Source organism: Salvelinus fontinalis, chromosome 18 (assembly GCF_029448725.1).
Source record: "Salvelinus fontinalis isolate EN_2023a chromosome 18, ASM2944872v1, whole genome shotgun sequence".
Classification (NCBI taxonomy): Eukaryota; Metazoa; Chordata; class Actinopteri; order Salmoniformes; family Salmonidae; genus Salvelinus; species Salvelinus fontinalis.
Window position 1 is genome coordinate 37,111,965 of NC_074682.1, and position 23,943 is coordinate 37,135,907.

The following is a 23,943-nucleotide window of genomic DNA, read 5'->3' on the forward strand; positions in this document are numbered from 1 at the left end:
CTATTGGATTTTAACGTGACACAGTTTACGAGGCTTCCCATCCAATATATTTTGCCGGTTCCAAACTTGGAGAGACTAAGAGCCCTGGAGGCATCCATGCTGTTTCTGTTTGTTTATAAATAGAACAGTGATGTGGGAGGATCTAGATGGTGTTTTTCTAGCTTCAGAATTGAGCATGTTCTTTTCTCAGTCAAAACCTTTCAGTTATAGTCTGCTCTGTTTATGTGGAGAGACTAAAACGTACTGCATACCCATAAGGTTCGAGAAAGCCCATACAACGCCAAAATAAACCCTATGAAGAAGATGACGTGCACAGGCAAAACTTGTCAGAATGTTTGTATCACACAATGACAGACTGCTGGGTTATTGTATCGTATCTTGTAATATTGTATCGCATCATATTCTATCACCAATATGTTTGCTGTATTCCCCCAGCTCCTCCATCTGAAGAGTAACAAGTACCTGACAGTGAATAAGCGTCTGCCTGCGCTGCTGGAGAAGAATGCCATGAGAGTGATGCTGGACACAGCCGGGAACGAAGGCTCCTGGTTCTACATTCAACCCTTCTACAAGTTGCGCTCCATAGGAGACAGTGTGAGTTCTATGTATATGGTTCTCCAAGCTGGGCTCCAAAGGAGAATGTGTGAGATCTATATGGTTCTCCAAGCTTCGCTCCATAGATGCTGTAAAGAGGTCAATGGAATGCATAATTGGGGATAGGAGGATACCGGATTGGGGAACATTCAACAAATCTGATTTAACAAAGAGGATATTCGTCATATCCGTCATGATTGATGTATTGTAACAGGCCCAAAATGAACTTTCTAAAGTCCTCTTTGGATTTATTTATGTTTTTTCTTTTCAGGTTTAGAAGTGACTGCTAAGTCCCGTTCTTATAAGCTGATAGAATAGCTAGCGTACAGAAATCGGTGGAGGTAGTCAGTCATTTTGAACTGGAATGCAGATGATTGGTGACGATGACATGAACATGTATTGGGGTTGACATCAATACAAGCATTATACTCTGATTTTTACCTTAACATAGTGTGAAATACACATAAATACTAGCCTGAATCTCATCATTTCTGGGGGGCAATGAGGAGATTCAGGATCTTTCCTCCATGGCATTTCCATTGTTTTGGTCGAGTTCGATTGACTTCTTTACCGCATGTGCAGGAGACTGAGTTCCACTGTATCTATATCATGGTTCTACAAGCTGTGCTCCATAGGCATTAGTGTGAGTTCAATATGGTTCTACATAGGAGAAAGTGTGAGTTCTATCTTTATGGTTTTATACGTCCATCCTTTCTACCAGCTGCGCTTTACAGGAGACAGTGCGAGTTACACCTATGGCAATGATCACACATACTGTATAGGATCGCCTGAATCACAGCTTCTGGAAACATGAACAATCTGTCAGACTGAGTGAATCAAATGTGTAAGGCAATATGGTCACAGATATACCTTCCTAGACTTACAAAAAATAAGTAAAACATATGCCAAAACTCACACAGCTTGCAAAACCCTATGGTGAAATGTTTTCAAAGCGGCGAAGCACATCTACACTATGTATACAAGAGTATGCGGACACCCATTAAAATGAGTAGATTTGGCTATTTCAGACACACCCATTGCTGACAAGTGTATAACATCGAGCACACAGCCATGCAATCTCCATAGGAAACATTGGCAGTAGAATGGCCTTACTGAAGAGCTCAGTGACTTTCAATGTGACAACGACATAGGATCCTATCTTTCCAACAAGTCAGTTCGTCAAATTTCTGCCTTGCTAGAGCTGCCCCGGTCAACTGTAAGTGCTGTTATTGTGAAGTGGAAATGTATAGGAGCAACAACGTCTCATCCGCGAAGTGGAAGTTCACAAAAGCTCACAGAATGGGACGGGCAATTTTTGTAGCATGTAAAAATGTTCTGTCCTTGATTGCAGCACTCACTACCGAGTTCCAAACAGCCTCTAGAAGCAACGTTAGCACAATAACTGTTCGTCGGGAGCTTCATGTATTGGGTATCCATGGGTGAGCAGCCGCACACAAGCCTAAGATCACCATGTGCAATGCCAAGCGTCGGCTGGAGTGGTGTAAAGCTCACCGCCATTGGACTCGGGAGCAGTGGAAACGCATTCTCTGGAGTGATGAATCACGCTTCACAATCTGGCAGTCCGACGGATGAATCTGGGTTTGGCAGATGCCAGGAGAATGCTACCTTTCCGAATGCATAGTGCCAACTGTAAAGTTTGGTGGACGAGGAATAATGGTCTGGGGCTGTTCTTCATGGTTCAGGCCAGGCCCCTTAGTTCCAGTGAAGGGAAATCTTAATGCTACAGCATACAATGACATTCTAGACGATTCTGTGCTTCCAAATTTGTGGCAACAGTTTTGGGACGGCCATTTCCTGTTTTAGCATGACAATGCCCCCGTGCACAAAGTGAGGTCCATACAGAAATGGTTTGTCGAGATCGGTGTGGGAGCACTTGCCAGGCCTACACAGAGCCCTCACCTCAACCCCATCAAACACCTTTGGGATGAATTGGAACGCAGACAGCGAGCCAGGCCTAATCATCCAACATCAGTGCCCGACCTCACTAATGTGGTTAAATGGAAGCAAGTCCGGTAGTAATGTTTAAGCCTATCATTTTGGAATGAGATGTTCGACAAGCAGATTCCCACATACTTTTGACCATGAAGTGTATGTCAGTTTGGGGTCAGTCGACCGATCAAAATGGTGGAAACAAATAAAGGCGGGAGAAACAGGTTTTCTGACCAATATGGTGGCTGTGTATGTGCCAGAAAACACCACACTTTACTTTGTTAGTAATTAAATAAATATACATGTTTTCTGAACGATACAAACAGTTTTTGAGAATGTGTGTACTTACCTACAACTAACTAGGCATTCATTTTGTAGCTTAAGTAGCTATATTTACAAATGTTGTGTTTGCCAGTTAGCTAGCTTGCCAGTTAGCTAGGGATTTTAGGCTAGCTAAATTTTGCAAGCTATCGTCGCTAGTTAGGTAACTGGCTAAAAGCACTACATTTTACATCTAACTAGCTAGCTAGTACAGTTGTTGCTGATATGAAATAATTGCTGCTGAGTGTTGGTTTTATCTTTGGGTGTTTAAAATAAGCTTCGTGAGCTATCTAGTTTCAGACAAATTATTTTCCACTGTGCTTTTCTGGTGAGTTCTCATGCACTGCGTCTCGCTTCTTTTTGATGATACAGTTGAAGTCGGAAGTTTACATACACTTAGGTTGGAGAAATTAAAACTCGTTTTTCAACCACTCCACCCATTTCTTGTTAACAAACGATAGTTTTGTCAAGTCGGTTAGGACATCTACTTTGTGCATGACACAAGTCTTTTTTCTAACAATTGTTTACAGACAGATTATTTCACTTATAATTCACGGCATCACAATTCTAGTGGGTCAGAAGTTTACATACACTAAGTTGACTGTGCCTTTAAACAGCTTGGAAAATTCCAGAAAATCATGTCATGGCTTTAGAAGCTTCTGATAGGCTAATGGACATAATTTGAGTCAATTGGAGGTGTGTACCTGTGGATGTATTTCAAGGCCTACTTTCAAACAGTGCCTCTTTGCGTGACATCGTGGGAAAATCGAAAGAAATCAGCCAAGACCTCAGAAAAAAACGTGTAGACCTTCACAAGTCTGGTTTATCCCTGGGAGCAATTTCCAAATGCCTGAAGGTACCACATTCATCTGTACAAAAATAGTACGCAAGTCTAAACACCATGGGACCATGCAGCCGTCATACCGCTCAGGAAGGAGACGCGTTCTGTCTCCTAGAGATGAACGTACTTTGGTGCGAAAAGTGCAAATCAATCCCAGAACAACAGCAAAGGACCTTGTGAAGATGCTGGAGGAAACAGGTACAAAAGTATCTATATCCACAGTTAAACAAGTCCTATATCGTCATTAACCTGAAATGGTGCTCAGCAAGGAAGAAGCCACTGCTCCAAAACCGCCATAAAAATGCCGGACTACAGTTTGCTACTGCACATGGGGACAAAGATTTTACTTTTTGGAGAAATGTCCTCTGGTGTGATGAAACAAAAATGGAACTGTTTGGCCATAGTGACCATCATTATGTTTGGAGTAAAAAGGGGGAGACTTGCAAGCTGAAGAACACCATCCCAACCGTGAAGCACAGGGGTGTTAGCATCATGTTGTGGGGGTGGTTTGCTGCAGGAGGGTCTGGTGCACTTCACAAAATAGATGGCATCATGAGGATGGAAAATTATGTGGATATATTGAAGCAACATCTCAAGACATCAGTCAGGAAGTTAAAGCTTGGTCGCAAATGTATCTTCCAAATGGACAATGGCAAAATGTCTTAAGGATTAACAAGGTGAAGGTATTGGAGTGGCCATCACAAGCCCTGACCTCAATCCTATAGAAATTGTGGCAGAACGGAAAAAGTGTGTGCAAGCAAAGAGGCCTACAAACCTGACTCAGTTACACCAGCTCTGTCAGGAGGAATGGGCCAACATTCACCCAACTTATTGTGGGAAGCTTGTGGAAGGCTACCCAAAACATTTGACCCAAGTTAAACAATTTAAAGGCAATGCTACCAAATACTAATTGAGTGTATGTAAACTTCTGACCCACTGGGAATGTGATGAAAGAAATACAAGCTGAAATAAATCATTTTCTACAATGATTCTGACATTTTCACATTCTTAAAATAAAGTGGTGATCCTAACTGACCTAAAACATGGATCTTTTTACTGGGATTAAATGTCAGGAATTGTGAAAAACTGAGTTTAAATGTATTTGGCTGAGGTGTATGCAAACTTCCGACTTCAACTTTAAGTGGCAGCCAGCTCGCACTTCAGTCAATCAGGTTTGTTCCAGTCAGTTGTGCTAGCCATGTGTGCAGCATAGTAGTCTCTTTGTGGATTAAAGCAGCAGAGGCCACGAGTCATTCTACAGCCACAACAACACAAATGGCTGTATCACCTCAGGCCGAGTCAGTGTTTAGGCTGGGACAGGAAAAGGGGTCAGGCCCAGGTCAGGTGTTTTGTGCTGGCTTTCCAATCTAATCCTCTTTGATGAGGGCCAGATCAGATCTAGCTCTGGACTGACTGGGTTTATAGTGGCACCATGCTGGAGCCTTGTACTTCAAATAACAACTGAAGGCAATTAACAACTTCTCTGGTAGAAAACAACATCATGTGGCATTGGTATCAGTCAACAACAAATAAAGTGTAATCATCAATTCGGCGTGCAGCTTCAGGTGACCCGATCCTGATGTCCATGGGACCATCAGTGAATTACACAATGTATATGGGACAATATTTAAAAATGTCAATAGCTCCAAATTTCACTGACTTAAAAACCTTAACAACTGTAAACTATAGAAATGTATGTACAAATATTGAAAGCATTTAATGAGACTTAAACATGTGCAATATCAACATTTTGTCCCATTTACATTCTGTAATTTATTGAAGGTTCCTAACTAGCTCCACATATGGGCTATCCAAAGTCGAACCAATTTGCCACTGTCGCACACCCGCCAGCTGAATATAATTGGCAAAATAATTTGGCTATACTGTTTCAAGTTATCTAAAAGGGGGAATGACTGTGTACAGTTTTGACAGATAAAGTACAAATGCTTCCCACTTTCGAACACACACACACACACACGTGACACCCACATCAAAGCAAGTCCCCAAGACCCAAATCTCGTTCTGTCGCATTTCCTAATAAGTAGAATTTAAATCGAGGCTAAATCATGAAGTTCATCCGCGCCTTTAAGGACAGGTCTCTAGAGCTGTTTTGAATGATCCTGGCTCTCCCTGCCAAGATCTTGAGGTGAGTAGGAGCCCCAGGACAGGGTGACCTAAGGTGGAGCCATGATTGTTGTTCTAGTACTACGTCTTGGTAATAGGCCCTCTGGATGAGTGATTGAGTTTGAGATTCAGAGCTTCACATACTGTCCTGTATTTGACTGCAGACAGACACACATTCAAATGAGTTTTGTTCATGTTTCATTGCCCCTAGCAGCTGACGTGCACATGTGTAATGCATGCATACTAAATTGTAATGTGTGTTTTCATTCCAGGTGGTGATAGGGGACAAGGTGGTCCTGAACCCAGTGAATGCTGGCCAGCCCCTTCATGCCAGCACCCATCAACTAGTGGACAACCCAGGATGTAACGAGGTTAGACCCTCACGCTGTCTGCAGCTCCTCTCTTATGGGTTTTATACACTGCTGTATACTGTATGTACTGTATTTATAGGAGTGTGTAGTGTGTAATGTTATTGGCCCCCTCCTACCATTTCAAACATTACAGCATTGTGCCATGGTCCTCCACATTTGCATCAATTATGTCTAGGATTTGCATTTAGCTCTAGTCTGCAGCTCATTCTGTGAGAATGGTGTGCTGCTTTATAGTTATAGGGTACCGGTGAAGGAGTTCTATTAACCTGAGCCGCGGTGCACCGGTCTATGGCTTGTGATGTGATCTGTCAAAAGCGGTGAGGGAGGAGTGCCCTTCTCAAATGGAACAGTAATATGTGCCGCTCGGTCATGTTGTCGACAGCATGGTGCATCGTCCAGAAATGTACAGCTCTTTTCCATAAAATATATGTTTGAATTTTCAGACTAGTTTTCATTGGGACGGCAGAACAAAGACTTTTGCATGTGAAATCTCAGAATCCTATTCATTACTCCACATGCTTAATTTAGCCTAGGCTATATCACTTTGTTTTGAGCCGACTTCCCCGGGGGCTTTAAACTGGGCACCTGGCGCACGCTGGGAGGCAGCCCGGTTCCAAAACTAATGCAATCACTTTTCACCCTGTGCAACTCCATCCACCGGGGGAATCGGACCAGATAATCAAATTCCCTCAGTGATGATTGTTGCATGTGTTGCTGTTAAGGGATTAAACTGGTAACTCTTTTTGTTTGCTTGGTGTTTCAGGTGAACTCGGTCAACTGTAACACCAGCTGGAAGATTGTGCTGTTCATGAAATGGGGTGACAATCAGGAGATCATTCTAAAAGGGGTTGGTTTTATCACAACTCTCAACCGATCAGGCCTGATTTTCACAGTTCACATTGCCTTGAGTATGAATCTGAAAATAATGGGTCGACGAACCCGGTATCCCAGTTGAAGACACAACACTGTTAAATGTTATAGGTAGCTTAAAAATATATCCCAAGGCAGTGATACTTTCCCTAGCAGTCTCTGTAACAACCTTCCTGTCTGTTTGTTGGCAGGGTGACGTGGTGCGCCTGTTCCATGCAGAGCAGGAGAAGTTCCTCACCTGTGACGACCACCGGAAAAAACAGTATGTCTTCCTGCGCACCACTGGACGCCAGTCTGCTACCTCGGCAACTAGCAGCAAAGCCTTATGGGAGGTGGAGGTGAGGAGGAAGTGCATAGAAATAGAAATTGTAGAAAGCCCCTCAGATCATGGCAATTTTACTTCTCCTTCACAACTGCAAATTTATTCTGACTAAAAGTTCCATTTTAGTTTGATGTGTATATGGGCTGACAAGTTGTTAATATGTGCATGTACACAACTTCAAGGTAAGATATGACATGTGACTGATCGCTGCGTTTCTCCTCTTGCCAGGTGGTGCAGCATGATCCATGTCGAGGCGGAGCTGGCTATTGGAACAGTCTGTTTAGGTTCAAACACCTGGCCACTGGACACTACCTGGCTGCAGAGGTCAGTAACACTGCTTTTACCACACGCACACAAAAAATATATATTTTTGCCAGGAAGTCACATTGAGACCTCTGATTGTGAAGAGAGCCCTAGCTTGTTCATTGTATGTGTGTACTTTGTGTGTTTTCCAGATGAACCCTGACTATGAGGAAGAGCGCCTGGAGTTCAGCTCCTCAGTGAGTCACCTTCTCCAGTTCTGGTAGCAATGGCCTACCATGTAGAGGGATGATGAATACTGTGGGTCATCTGAACCAGTCGTTCCCATTTGTTTTATTTAATTTAACCTTTATTTAATTAGGCAAGTCAGTTAAAAACAAATTCTTATTTACAATGACGGCATAGGAACAGTGGGTTAACTGCCTTGTTCAGGGACAGAACAACAGATTTTTACGTTGTCAGCTTGGGGATTCGATTCAGCAACCTTTCGGTTACTGGTCCGACACTAACCACTAGGCTACCTGCCGCAGAGTTTTCCTGTGACCCATTGAATGAACCAATCACAACCCAGTCTGTTGACACAATGTGAAATGAATCAGTCACATCCTACTGTTGTGTCCCAGGAAACAGTGATTATTGTAACTCTTCTTACTTGTTTATCTCAGCTTGAACCGTCACAGTAAAGAGCATTTCCCCGATGCCACCATTAGATGGCAGTGTCTGCATAGAGAAGCGTGATGGTACTAATGTGGCATGGTCTGCCTTTAGCTAGCTGGTTGCAGTCTACTACTAGGAATGGATCTCAGAGTCACACAATTCATTCTACAAGACCCTGACTTCTACAGCACTGACACATACTACTCTCATTAGTCAACACATGGTTGAATAACTAACAGAGCAGGATGCTGAGAATGAACATGTTCCCTTTTCACACTAAGTCAAACCGAGCCAAGTTGTAATGAGCTGGCTGTTCTGGTTATGCATCCACCATATTATAGTTGCTGGAAAGGACAACTTAAAAAGAAAATATCCAAACCAGAACAGTAAGGTTGGGGTCAGCACCATAGAGTGAAAAGGGTTATACAGTATTAAACAATCATTCACTATAGTGACCATGTGAACACAGCAGAAGACCCAAACTAAAATGACAGCTGCAGTTTAACTCCGTACCTACTCTAACTAATTACCCTAAATACTGAAATATTAACATGCATACATATTTTATTCTCTTTATGTATAATGCTGTGATTGATACTCCACCATACACTGTGATAACAGAGGAAACGTCTCATTTAGCCTTTAGAACTTCATACCATTAGTAGGTCATGACGTGTAGTATTGAATTAAGCCTATTTTTTTAATTGATCAAATTGATGCTCTCATTGTGGTGAAAGAAGAGCTATTTTTGAGTTGTGAGTCTACCTTCTTCAGTATGTTCCTGCACACGATATGCTCTTTGAGTCATTGTCCAGGAATTTTACAGGAAACTGACCTGTGTGTTTCTATCAATCATTTTCCTCTTTATAATCATTGATCCTGTTCTTCTGTGCCTCGTGTCCATGTGGTTGTGCAATGATCTGATGAGACTGTTTTGTTATGTTGTCTCTGTAGTGATCTGATGAGACTGTTATGTTGTCTCTGTAGTGATCTGATGAGACTGTTTTAAAGTCTCTGTAGTGATCTGATGAAACTGTTTTGTTGTCATGTTGTGTCTCCAGCTGGACTCTGAGCAGGTGGACCTCCGCGCCCGCCTCAGAAACCCCCAGGAGAAGGTCATGTACACCCTGGTGTCTGTCCCTGATGGCAACGACATCTCCTCCATTTTTGAGCTGGACCCAACCACTCTGAGAGGGGGTGACTCCCTAGTACCCAGGTAGGACTTTGAGATGGACCTTACCACTGTGAGAGGGGGGGGACTCCCTGGTACCCAGATAGGACTAGGGCCACTGCATTGTGCAAAAAGACTCCATTACTCATAATATTTCTATAGAAATTAGTAATTTTTCTAGAAAGTAACTTTTTACTACATCCATGAGAATGTGTCAATTTAAAATGCATCTTTAGATGTCATCCTGTATTGTTGTGTGATGGAACTGGTCATGTACAGGGAGAGGGGTGAGTGACCAGGCTATGTCAGGGTTGGGGTCAATTTGAATTGAAGTCAGTCAATTCGGGAAGTAAACTAAAGTTACTTAAACTAAACTCCAATTCAATAATTGAAAAAGCTTTTATTTTCAATGACTTCTCAATAAACTGCAAAGAAGAAACTATTCTTTCCGAAGTTTTTCAATTAGTTTTTATTTTAAATTCAAATCACTTCCTGAATTGTCTGACTTAAATCGGAATTGATCCCACCCTGGTATACGTGGTTGTCTATTGAGATAGAAGGTGCTAGAGTAGCTATAAAGTCTGGATGTCTGGAAAGATTGACTATCTCTGGAAAATCCCCCAGAAGACGTAGTGACTGCAGTAGGTATCCCACTGTTGACGCAGATCAGATTCTAAGGAACATGTTCCAATATGAAATGTAACCGGGCATGTTCCTCCCACTGGAAATGCAGAGACACACATACACACACTAATAATCTTTAGATTACATATGTGTGGTATTTGTTTGTCATCAGCCACATTTAGTTGAATTCAAGTGAAATTTCCCCTATTAAGACACCTGTTATTACTTTCAGTGTAAAGGGTGAGTGGACAGGGTTATGGTTACGCTGGCTTCAGTATAAATTGACATAGGACATGTGTGAGCAATAGTGTGGACGTGTGAGTCGGTCTGTCATTTTTTTCTCCCTAGCTGAATGTACAGTAGGGAAGCTTTGACTTCCAATAACCAGTGTAACTGGCATGCTGGTTGTGAGGGTGGAAGGATATAATCTGTTGACTGTGATGGAGGACAAAAGGATAATTCCCACAGACTAGACTGACTCTAGACTAGGGTTGCAAAGGGTCAGAAAATGTCTGGAATGTTTCCGGAAATTTTCCATGGAAAGTTGAGCCCGAGAATTTGGGGAATTTTGCTTAAATTCATCAAAAAAGTTAGCTTATAACAGTGAACCTTTTTTGTGGGATACACATAAGGCAATTCTAGGTCTTGTGGCATATTTTGGTTAAACTATCCCCAATTCAATGGAATTGCAACCCTCTGTATGCACAGTGCATTCTTCCATCACATGTACAGCTGATTCTCAAGATCTTGCACACTAATGAGATGCTATTGAGCCCACACTACTACACTGTCTGACCCAAGGACTACATGCTTTCTGGTAAGTTTTGATTACATTACTGGTTGGGGTGAATATATTTTATATGACATGCATGATTTTTTGTTAACTAGTAAATAGTAGCCTACAGCAAAGTGTGTTTGCAAATCATTTCTAACTTAACATTTCTGCAAGTTAGTTTTTGCTATCATGTGGGTTTTAGCTTGCTTGAGCCTGCTAACTGAGGAGTGTTAATTCACCTGTTTCCATAAATGTTTCATTTAAAAAATATATCTTACAAAGGAGTTGTTTAATCTAACTGCTTAACTATTTATCTGTACATGGAATTGTATTTGTTTGTTTTTTTTACTCATTTTTTCCCTAATCTTACCAGCAAAATGCCACAGGCACTATCTGATGTGTGGAGACATTTCACTGCAGCTAATGTAGAAGGAAATGCTGTGTACATTTGAAAATACTATGCCAAATCATGAAGAATGCAACAAAGATGCAGAATCATTTGGCCAAGTGCAGTTCCCTCAGCGCTCACAACAAGCAACCTCTGACAAAGTCCCTCTACTTCTATTCGAGGTGAAAATGATGAATCAGACACCTTATCATTAGCAACAGCTTATGGTCATCCTGGAATCAGAAGTTTTTTTGTCTCAATGGAGGAACGTAGTCAGAAGTGCTGATGAATGTCTTGCTCCAGCTGTGTATGCAACTGGTTCACCTCTGATGCTCACAGGCAATGTGTATTGGAAGAGATTTCTGAATGTTCTTCGCCCAGCATTCACCCCTCCAACCAGACATCCTTTATCTACTCATTTGCTGGATGCAGAGTTCAACAGAGTTCAAGTGAAGGTCAAGCAAATCATAGAGAAACCAGACTGTATTGCAATCATCTCTGATGGGTGGTTGAATGTTCGTGGGCAAGGAATAATTAACTACATCATCTCCACCCCTCAACCAGTATTCTACAAGAGCCCAGACACAAGGGACAAGAGACACACCGTTCTCTACATTGCAGATGAGCTGAAGGCAGTCATCAATGACCTTGGACCACAGAAGATATTTGCACTGGTGACAGACAATGCTGCGAACATGAAGGTTACTTGGTCTCAAGTGGAGGAGTCCTACCCTCACATCACACCCATTGGCTCTGCTGCTCATGCATTGAATCTGCTCCTCAAGGACATCATGGCACCGAAAACAATGGATACACTACAAGAGAGCCAAGGAAATAGTTAGGTATGTGAAGGGTCATCAAGTTATAGCAGCAATCTACCTCACAAAGCAAAGTGAGAAGAGTAAGGGCACCACATTGAAGCTGCCCAGTAACACCCGATGGGGTTGTGTTGTCATCATGTTTGACAGTCTCCTGGAGGGAAAGGAGTTTCTCCAAGAAATGGCCATATCGCAGTCTGCCGATATGGACAGCCCCATCAAGAGGATCCTCCTGGATTAAGTATTTTGGGAGAGAGTGGTAAGCAGCCTGAAACTCCTGAAACATATAGCAGTAGCCATTGCACGGATTGCGGGAGACAATGCCATCCTGTCTGATGTTCAGACTCTGCTTGCAGATGTAAGAGAAGGAATCTGTACTGGCCACTTCACTGTTGCTCCAAGCAGAGGAAACTGCAGTTCTGAAATACATCAAAAAGCCCATAGACGCTGCAGCGTACATGTTGGACCCCGAGTATGCTGGCAAGAGAATCCTGTCTCGTGCAGAGATCAACAAGGCTTATGGTGTCATCACTAACGTGTCTCGCCATCTTGGCCTGGATGAGGGCAAGGTTCTTGGCAGTCTGGTGAAATACACTTCCAAGCAAGGGCTTTGGGATGGAGATGCAATATGGCAGTCGTGCCAACATATCTCATCAGCCACCTGGTGGAAGGGACTTTGTGGATCTGAGGCACTTTCCCCTGTTGCCTCCATCCTCCTCCAAATCCCACCAACATCAGCCGCCTCAGAGCACAACTGGTCCTTGTTTGGGAATACACACACCAAAGCACGCAACAGGCTGACCGATACAACAGTTGAAAGGTTGGTTGCCATCCGGGCAAATTTGAGTCTTTTTGAGCATGACAACAAGCCATCCTCAACAAGGTCGGAAAGTGACAGTGAAGATGAGGCCTCAGTCTGATGTTCAAGAGGTGGACATTGAAAAGGTCCAGGAAGAAGACATGGAGGCCTGAGAGGAAGACAACCAAAGCTTTAGTTTCTAGACTATCATTTTACAGATGTATGTTGAAAATGTTTTTGGGAGATGTGATGGCTGAGTGGGGATCATTCAATATTCCCTTTCTTTTGTTGTTCAGTGAAATCATCCCATGTGAAGTCAACTAATTTAATTAAAGTTCAATTCGTAACAAAATCTTTAAAAAAAAAAATTCTATTGGAAGGATTTAATCATTTGCAATTATGTCTACTTATGATGATGTAAAAGGTTAATGTGTTTGTCTCCATATTAATTTGCATATATTTCCGTTACTTCCCACGGAAAGTTTCCACCTCTAAATATTCCCCAAAATGTGCAACCCTACTCTAGACTGACTTACTGCAGGCCCTTGCCCTGTTCCTTACTTACTATATAGGCTACGGTACCTACTCAAGTGTGTGGTTGAGTTTTATGCATGTGAGATGCTATAAGATGTTGTGTTTGGATTACAGTAACCACTATTATTATGATCTCCCTCCCTGTTCTGGAATGAATCAGATGAGATGTTTTTTAGAATATTTATCAGAGGCACACTTCCATTCCACTGTTTTGTATGGCACTGCTTGGTATGTTCTAGAGTGGGCCTTGTCCAATAAATACTTTATTATTCATTCTGGATTCACAATACTGTATGTGTGTGCGTGCGCTCAGGAACTCGTACGTGAGGCTCAGACACCTATGCACCAACACATGGGTCCACAGCACCAACCACCCCATCGACAAGGAGGAGGAGAAACCTGTCATGCTACGCGTGAGTGACCGCTCAGCCAGCCATTAAGACTAGCCAGTTTGTGAGACCTTATCAATAGTTTGCCTAACCCAATCTTTAACTCCTGTACATTATGATTGGTCTGTTCCAGATAATCAGTCCAACCCAAACGTTACTCAATAATATAATAATACCCTTAGAATAGTTTAGATAGACAATTGATCTGATGACCAGGTGCACTATTGAATACTATTCTATTTGTGAGTTTACTTCTGAGAAATAATTACATTTTACCATCCTAATTCACGCATCACTGTTGTTATTTTAAGATCGGCACGTCTGCACTGAAAGAAGACAAAGAGGCGTTTGCCATCGTACCTGTTTCGCCCGCCGAAGTCAGAGACCTGGACTTTGCCAACGATGCCAGTAAAGTGTTGGCCTCCATCGCAGGCAAACTGGAGAAGGGCACCATCACTCAGAACGAGAGAAGGTACATGGCAGTAATTTTGGTGCTCTGCATTCTTTACCTCTTCAATGTTGGCACCAAACCTTTACCGGAATGTAATGTCCTTAGAACTCTTGGTATCAACATTAAGGATTCTAAATCTCAAATAAAATTAGCCTACCTCTGGATATTTCTGGTTGTGCCTCTTCCTGTGTATGACTTCCCGTTCCTGTGTGTCGTCCAGGGCGGTGACCAAGCTTCTGGAGGACCTGGTGTTCTTTGTGGTGGACATCCCCAACAATGGCCAGGATGTTCTGGAGATCATGGTCAACAAGCCCAACAGAGAGAGACAGAAACTCATGAGGGAACAGAACATCCTCAAACAGGTAGAGGACCATGTCATTCATAAGGGACAACCAGAACTTCCACAGACTGAAGGGGTGAATAAAGGCTCAGGACGGTTACTTGATTCCTTTTTTCAATGTGGATACATTTTGCAGCAAGCTCCTTTGTCTACTATTAACCTATATAACGAACGTTGTCATCCTTCACCAAACACATTTTTTTAACCTGATGGAACATCATCCATCTGATGGAATTTTGTGTTCAGATCTTCAAGTTACTGCAGGCTCCATTCACAGACAGCGGGGACGGGCCCATGCTGCGATTGGAGGAGCTGGCTGACCAGCGCCACACACCCTTCAGACACATCTGTCGCCTGTGTTACCGTGTGTTACGCCACTCTCAACAGGACTACCGCAAGAACCAGGTACAGCAACGTGGTAATGGTCAAGGCCTACTGGTCTGGTCCTTCTAAAGCCACACAAGGACACACATGACAGGTCGCATGACTGGTCTGGTCACAAAACAACCACTACCCCCAACCTTATCCCTAGCCCCTTAACCTAACCCCAACCCTTTCAATGTTTGCTGATCTGAAGATACTAGATGAGGTTAAGGAATATGATTGAAGTTCCCCTTAGTTCATTGGAGGTCTAGGTGGAGTCATCACCATTTGGCTTCTATACACCTACAGTATCTAGTTCCTTTAGGCCTGCAGGCCCTAACAGGCTCCAGTAAATGAAGGGAATAGGGGTTGTTTTCGCATGCTGTTCTGGACAGTGTTCCAGCAGACCGAGTCTTAACCCATAGCCTATAGATCAAGCCACAGCACTTATGCAATTAGCCTAAATACTGTCTGCTGGCACTTAAAGGGATACTTTGGGAGTTTGGCAAAAAAGCCTTGTATCTACTTCCCCATAGTAAGATCAAGTGGTACCTGGATAAAGGAACATGGATAACATTTTTATGTCTCTGCATCCAGTATGAAGGAAGTTAGAGGTAGTTTCATGAGCCGATGCTAACTAGCATTAGTGCAATGACTGGAAATCTATGCTACACTACATGACCAAAAGTATGTGGACACCTCAATTCAACATCTCATTCCACAATCATGGTCATTAATATGGAGGTGGTCCCCCTTTGCTGCTATATAACAGCCTCCACTCTTCTGGTTAAGCTTTCCACTAGATGTTGGAACATTGCTGTGGGGACTTGCTTCCATTCAGCCATGAGAATTAGTGAGGTTGGGCACTGATGTTTGGCAATTAGGCCTGGCTTGCAGTCGGCGTTCCAATTCATCCCAAAGGTGTTCGATGGGGTTGATGTCAGGGCTCTGCAGGGCAGCCAAGTTCTTCCACACCAATCTCGACAAACCATTTCTGTATGGACCTTGCTTTGTGCACGGGTGCATTGTCATGCTGAAACAGGAAAGGGCCTTCCCCCAAACTGTTGCCGCAAAGTTGGAAGCACAGAATGGTCTACAATGTTACTGTACGCTGTAGCATTAAGATGTCCCTTCACTGGAACTAAGGGGCCTAGACAAAACCATGAAAACAGCCCCAGACCATTATTCCTCCTCCACCAAACTTTACACTTGGCACTATGCATTGGGGCAGGTAGCGTTGTACTGCCATTCGCCAAACTCAGATTCGTCCGTCGTACTGCCCAATGGTTAAGTGTGATTCATCACTCCAGAGAACGTGTTTCCACTGCTTCAGAGCCCAATGGTGGCGAGTTTTACACCACTCCAGACAACGCTTGGCATTGCACATGGTGATCTTAGGCTTGTGTGCGGTTTCACAATAACAGCACTTACAGTTGACCGGGGCAGCTCTAGTAGGGCAGAAATTTGACGAACTGACTTGTTGGAACGGGGGCATCCTATGACAGTGCAACGTTGAAAGTCACTGAGCTCTTCAGTAAGACTAATCTACTGCCAATGTTTGTCTAAGGAGATTGCATCGCTGTGTGCTCTATTTTATACACCTGTCAGCAACGGGTGTGGCTGAAATAGTCGAATCCACTAATTTGAAGGGGTGTCCTGCAAGCAGTCACCATAGACTTCCAGTCGATGTACAAACCCTAGTTTTTCAATTACACTAACACTAGTTAACAACTTCCTTCAAACTGCACGCAGAGACATAGACTGTGTCCACAAGTTAATCGGACTCTGGGGAAGTACAGTTGAAGTTGGAAGTTTACATACACCTTAGCCAAATCCATTTAAACTCAGTTTTTCACAAATCCTGATATTTAATCCTAGTAACAATTCCCTGTCTTAGGTCAGTTAGGATCACCACTTTATTTTAAGAATGTGAAATGTCAGAATAATAGTAGAGAGAATTCTTTATTTCAGCTTTAATTTCTTTCATCACATTCCCAGTGGGTCAGAAGTTTACATACACTCAATTAGTATTTGGTAGCATTGCCTTTAAATTGTTTAACTTGGGTCAAACGTTTCGGGTAGCCTTCCACAAGCTTCCCACAATAAGTTGGGTGAATTTTGGCCCATTCCTCCTGACAGAGCTGGTGTAACTGAGTCAGGTTTATAGGCCTTTTTGCTCCCATACGCTTTATCAGTTATGCCCACAAATTATCTATGGGATTGAGGTCAGGGCTTTGTGGTGGCTACTCCAATACCTTGACTTTGTTGTCTTTAAGCCATTTTGACACAACTTTTGAAGTATGCTTCAGGTCATTATCCATTTGGAAGACCCATTTGCGACCAAGCTTTAACTTCCTGACTGATGTCTTGAGATGTTGCTTCAATATATCCGCATAATTTTCCTACCTCATGATGCCATCTATTTTGTGAAGTGCACCAGTCCCTCCTGCAGCAAAGTAACCCACACCATAATGCTGCCACCCCCGTGCTTTACGGTTGGGATGGTGTTCTTCAGCTTGCAAGCCTCCCCCTTTTTCCTCCTAATATAACTAAGGTCATTATGGCCAAACAGTTCTATTTTAGTTTCATCAGACCAGAGGACATTTCTCCAAGAAGTACGATCTTTGTCCACATGTGCAGTTGCAAACTTTAGACTGGCTTTTTTATGGCGGTTTTGGAGCAGTGGCTTCTTCCTTGCTGAGCGGCCTTTCAGGTTATGTCGATATAGGACTCGTTTTACTGTGGATATAGATACTTTTGTACCTGTTTCCTCCAGCATCTTCACAAGGTCCTTTGCTGTTGTTCTGGGATTGATTTGAACATTTCGCACGAAAGTACGTTCATCTCTATGACACAGAACGCGTCTCCTTACGGAGCGGTATAATGGCTGCGTGGTCCCATGGTGTTTATACTTGTGTACTATTGTTTGTACAGATGAACGTGGTACCTTCAGGCGTTTGGAAATTGATTCCAAGGATGAACCAGACTTGTGGAGATCTACAATTTATTTTCTGAGGTCTTGGCTGATTGCTTTTGATTTTCCCATGATGTCAAGCAAAGAGGTACTGAGTTTGAAGGTAGGCCTTGAAATACATCCACAGGTACACCTCCAATTGACTCAACTGATATCAATTAGCCTATCAGAAGCTTCTAAAGCCATGACATCATTTTCTGGAATTTTCCAAGCTGTTTAAAGGCACAGTCAACTTAGTGTATGTAAACTTCTGACCCACTGGAATTGTGATACAGTGAATTTTAAGTGAAATAATCTGTCTGCAAACAATTGTTGGAAAGATTATTTGTTTCATACACAAAGTAGATGTCCTAACTGACTTGCCAGAACTATAGTTTGTTAACAAGAAATTTGTGGAGTGGTTGGAAACGAGTTGTAATGACTCCAACCTAAGTGTATGTAAACTTCCGACTTCAACTGTAAATAAACGGCTTCACTGCCCAAAATCCTGAAGTCTCCCTTTAATGTAAAGACCATGCCATTCATAGAGAGCTGTAATTGAATGTGGTGTTCAGTCAGTGTGTCAACTATACTCACATTCTGCCTTCATCAAACTTTCCACGACCCCATCCCTCCCTCCCAGGGTGCAAGACATGCACCCCCGCTCTCAGACATACGCACACACACACACACACACGATCGCACTCCTAGAGAAATAACTTGCATTGTCCATATACACTCAGACAGACACAGAAGGATGTCTCTGCTCTCACTTTCACATACTGTGTAATTGTTGGAATGGTGGCTGAATTCAGCTGAAGGAGGAAGGCTGTCTGATGTCTGTGGAAAGGCTCTGTCTCAGATGAATGCTGGAGGCCTTTGATACTGCCGCACTAATACTGTCTCCATTAGCAGGGACCGCCATTCTCTCTGTAATCTAATGACGTTACACTGGTCAGTCCAGTTGAACAATTTCAGGAAAATTGGGAAATTACCCATGGGAGAATTGTAAGGTAATCTGTGGAATTTACGTGGGGAATCTTAGATTTGATCTTACAATGAATACTAAGAAATTACTTTAGCCTACATTAAATGAATTGTTGAAGTAATGAGTGGGAAGGTTAGGTCAGGAATACTGAGACAACAATGGGAAAGGGGTATATCGTGTCAGTTGTACAACTGAATGCTTTCAACTGAAGTGTGTCTTCCGCATTTAACCCAACCCCTCTGAATCAGAGAGGTGCGGGGGGGCTGCCATAATCAACATCCATGTCTTCGGTGCTCGGGGAACAGTGGGTTAACTGCCTTGCTCAGGGGCAGAAACGACAGATTTTTACCTTGTCAGCTCGGGGATTCGATCCAGCAACCTTTCGGTTACTGGCCCAACGCTCTAACCACTAAGCTACCTGCCGCATAGTCTTAGTGAACTAGTAGCAACCTGGATCACACTATGAACACATTGTCATTTAAACTCTAAATCAAAGTGGCTAACCATTCAACAGAGTTTACATTATTTGATTGACCTGATTCACGATTATTTATTTGACCTCATTCAATAGCATGGCATCAATGTAACATTTGCTATTTAGTAGACACTTTTATCCATTGAGTGCATAGATTTTCGTATGGTTGGACCCAGCAGAAATCTGACCCACAACCCCTAGCGGTGCTTGTGCCATGCGCTTACTAACTGAGCCACACAGGACCACAATCCCAATGTTGGGATAATGTTTGACTAAGATCAGGGGCTGTGTTTGTCCAATAGGAGTACATAGCCAAGCAGTTTCGCTTCATGCAGAAGCAGATCGGTTATGATGTTCTAGCTGAGGACACTATCACAGCCCTGCTCCACAACAACCGCAAGCTGCTGGAGAAGCACATCACCGCTGCAGAGATAGACACCTTCGTCAGCCTCGTCAGGAAGAACCGGGAGCCCAGGTGTGTGTGTGTGTGTGTGTGTGTGTGTGTTACCAGTCAATAGTTTGGACACACCTATTCATTCAAGGGTTTTTCTTTATTTTTACTATTTTCTACATTGTAGAATAATAGTGAAGACATCAACACTATGAAATATCATTTAGTAAACAAAAAGTGTTAAACAAATCAAAATATATTTGAGATTTGAGATTCTTCAAAGTAGCCACCCTTTGCCTTGATGACAGCTTTGCACACTCTTGGCATTCTCTCAACCAGCTTCATGAGGTAGTCACCTGGAATGCGTTCAATTAACAGGTGTGCCTTGTTAAAAGTTATTTTGTGGAATTTCTTAATGCGTTTGAGCCAATCAGTTGTGTTGTGACAAGGTAGTGGTGGTCTACAGAAGATAGCCCTATTTGGTAAAAGACCAAGTCAATATTATTGCAAGAACAGCTCAAATAAGCAAAGAGAAATGACAGTTCATCATTACTTTGAGACATGAAGGTCAGTTTCTTCAAGTGCAGTCACAAAAACCATCAAGCGCTATGATGAAACTCTCATGAGGACCGCCACAGGAAAGAAAGACACAGAGTTACCTCTGCTGCAGAGTTCATTAGAGTTACCAGTCTCAGAAATTGCAGCCCAAATAAATGCTTCACAGAGTTCAAGTAACAGACACAACTGTTCAGAGGAGACTGTGTGAATCAGGCTTTCATGGTCGAATTGCTGCAAAGAAACCACTACTAGAGGACACCAATAATAAGAAGAGAGTTGCCTCTGCCAAGAAACACAAGCAATGGACATTAGACCGGTGGAAATCTGTCCTTTAGTCTGAGACCAAATTTTAGATTTTTGGTTCCAACCGCTGTGTCTTTGTGAATTCAAGGCACACTTAACCAACATGGCTACCACAGCATTCTGCAGCGTTACACCATCCCATCTGGTTTGCCCTTAGTGGGACTATCGTTTGTTTTTCAACAGGAAAATGACCTAACACACCTCCAGGCTGTGTAAGGGCTAACATCCGGCGCTGACAGAGATGGCCGCCTCGCTTTGTGTTCCTAGGAAACTATGCAGTATTTTGTTTTTTATGTGTTATTTCTTACATTGTTACCCCAGGAAATCTTAGGTTTTATTACATACAGTCAAATCAAAGTTTATTTGTCAGGTGCGCCGAATACAACAGGTGTAGACCTTACAGTGAAATGCTTACTTACAGACTCTAACCAATGGTGCAGGAAAAAAAGGTGTGCGTGTGTGTAGGTAAGTAAAGAAATAAAAAAAAAAACAGTAAAAAGACATTTGAAAAAAGAGTAGCAAGGCTATATACAGACACCTGTTAGTCAGACTTATTGAGGTAGTATGTACATGTAGGTATCGTCAAAGTGACTATGCATATATGATGAACAGAGAGTAGCAGAAGCGTAAAAAGGGGGGTTGGCGGGTGGTGGGACACAATGCAGATAGCCCGGTTAGCCAATGTGCGGGAGCACTGGTTGGTCGGGCCAATTTAGGTAGTATGTACATGAATGTATGGTTAAAAGTGACTATGCATATAAGATAAACAGAGAGTAGCAGCAGCGTAAAAGAGGGGTTTGGGGGACACACAATGCAAATAGTCCGGGTAACCATTTGGTTACCTGTTCAGGAGTCTTATGGCTTGGGGGTAAAAACTGTTGAGAAGCCTTACACCGCCCGGGTTAGAGGTCCTGAATGGCAGGCAGCTTTGCCCCAGTGATGTACTGGGCCGTACGCACTACCCTCTGAAGTGCCTTGCGGTCGGAGGCCGAGCAATTGCCGTACCAGGCAGTGATGCAACCGGTCAGGATGCTCTCAATGTTGCAGCTGTAGAACCGTTTGAGGATCTCAGGACCCATGCCAAATCTTTTTAGTTTCCTGAGAGGGAATAGGCTTGTCGTGCCCTCTTCACGACTGTCTTGGTGTGTTTGGACAAATCTAGTTTGTTGATGTGGACACCAAGGAATTTGAAGCTCTCAACCTGCTCCACTACAGCCTCGTCGATGAGAATGGGGACGTGCTCGGTGCTCCTTTTCCTGTAGTCGGGAGGAATTATTGGATATAAGAGCAACATCAACTCACCAACATTACGATCAGGAATACGACTTTCCCGAAGCGGATCCTCTGTTCGGCCTACCACCCAGGACAATGGATCGGATCCAAGCCGGCGACCCAAAACAACGGCGCCGCAAACGGAGCGGTCGTCTGGTCAGGCTCTGAAGACAGGCACATTGCGCACCGCTCCCGAGCATACTACTCGCCAATGTCCAGTCTCTTGACAACAAGGTTGATGAAATCGGAGCACGGGTAGCATTCCAGAGAGACATCAGAGACTGTAACGTTCTTTGTTTCACGGAAACATGGCTCACTCTGATACGTCATCAGAGTCGGTACAGCCACCTGGTTTCTTCACACATCACGCCGACAGAAACAAGCATCTCTCTGGTAAGAAGAGCGGGGGTGTATGCCTTATGATTAACGAGACGTGGTGTGATCATAACAACATACAGGAACTCAAGTCCTTTTGTTCACCTGACTTAGAATTCCTCACAATCAAATGCCGACCGAGAGAATTCTCTTCGATCATAATCACAGTCGTGTATACTCCCCCCCCCAAGCAGACACAGAGGGCCCTGAACAAACTTAATTTGACTCTATGTAAACTGGAAACCACATATCCTGAGGCTGTATTTATTGTAGCTATGGATTTTAACAAGGCTAATCTGAAAACAAGGCTCCGTAAATTTTATCAGCATATCGATTGTGCGACCCCGTGGATTGATGGCAGCATTCGCGCAAAACTGAAAGCGTGAACCACTGCTTTTAATCAGGGCAAGGTGACAAATACAAACAGTGTAGCTATTACCTCCGCAAGGCAATCAAACAAGCTAAGCGCCAGTATAGAGACAAATTGGAGTCGCAATTCAACGGCTCAGACACGAGGTATGTGGCAGGGTCTACAGTCAATCACGGACTACAAAAGAAAAACCAGCCCCGTCGCGGACCATGATGTCTTGCTTCCAGACAAACTAAACAACTTCTTTGCTCGCTTTGAGGACAATACAGTGCCACTGACACTGCCTGCTACCAAAACCTGCGGGCTCTCCTTCACTGCAGCCAACGTGAGTAAAACATTTAAAAGTGTTAACCCTCGCAAGGCTGCAGGCCCAGACGGTATCCCCAGCCGCGCCCTTAGAGCATGCGCAGACCAGTTGGCTGGTGTGTTTACGGACATATTCAATCAATCCTTATCGCAGCCTGCTGTTTCCACATGCTTCAAGAGGGCCACCATTGTTCCTGTTCACAAGAAAGCTAAGGTAACTGAGCTAAATGACTACCGCACCGTAGCACTCACTTCCGTCATCATGAAGTGCTTTGAGAGACTAGTCGAGGACCATATCACCTCCACCCTACCTGACACCCTAGACCCACTCCAATTTCCTTACTGCTCCAATAGGTCCACAGACGACGCAATCGCAATCACACTGCACACTGCCCTAACCCATCTGGACAAGTGGAATACCTATGTAAAAATGCTTTTCATCGACTACAGCTCAGCATTTAACACCATAGTACCCTCCAAACTCGTAATTAAGCTTGAGACCCTGCGTCTCGACCCCGCCCTGTGCAACTGGGTCCTGGACTTCCTGACGGGCCGCCCCCAGGTGGTGAGGGTAGGTAACAACATCTCCACCCCGCTGATCTTCAACACTGGGGCCCCACAAGGGTTTGTTCTCAGCCCTCTCCTGTACTCCCTGTTCACCCATGGCTGCGTGGCCATGCACGCCTCCAACTCAATCATCAAGTTTGCAGACGACAGGTAGGCTTGATTACCAACAACAACGAGATGGCCTACAGGGAGGAGGTGAGGGCCCTCGGAGTGTGGTGTCAGGAAAATAACCTCACACTCAATGTCTGCTTGTCACAAAAACACTCACAAACTTTTACAGATGCACATTCGAGAGCATCTTGTTGGGCTGTATCACCGCCTGGTATGGCAACTGCTCCGCCCACAACCATAAGGCTCTCCAGAGGGTAGTGAGGTCTACACAACGCATCACCGGGGGCAAACTACCTGCCCTCCAGGACACC

The 23,943-nt window shown here is 43.5% G+C and overlaps 1 protein-coding gene across 5 annotated transcripts in view; it reads left to right on the plus strand.

The window, feature by feature from the left end:
- Window positions 1-23,943, plus strand: part of LOC129815445 (inositol 1,4,5-trisphosphate receptor type 1-like) — a 168,299-nt gene that overhangs the window by 31,181 nt on the left and 113,175 nt on the right. For all 5 annotated transcript variants that reach the window (XM_055869289.1, XM_055869284.1, XM_055869285.1 and 2 more), the window contains exons 6-17: window positions 436-594; window positions 6,103-6,201; window positions 6,965-7,048; window positions 7,263-7,409; window positions 7,622-7,717; window positions 7,849-7,893; window positions 9,373-9,527; window positions 13,734-13,833; window positions 14,121-14,281; window positions 14,481-14,622; window positions 14,847-15,005; window positions 19,682-19,854. In XM_055869289.1, the coding sequence (XP_055725264.1) occupies window positions 436-594; window positions 6,103-6,201; window positions 6,965-7,048; window positions 7,263-7,409; window positions 7,622-7,717; window positions 7,849-7,893; window positions 9,373-9,527; window positions 13,734-13,833; window positions 14,121-14,281; window positions 14,481-14,622; window positions 14,847-15,005; window positions 19,682-19,854 (1,520 nt within the window). The remainder of the gene's footprint in view (window positions 1-435; window positions 595-6,102; window positions 6,202-6,964; window positions 7,049-7,262; window positions 7,410-7,621; window positions 7,718-7,848; window positions 7,894-9,372; window positions 9,528-13,733; window positions 13,834-14,120; window positions 14,282-14,480; window positions 14,623-14,846; window positions 15,006-19,681; window positions 19,855-23,943) is intronic.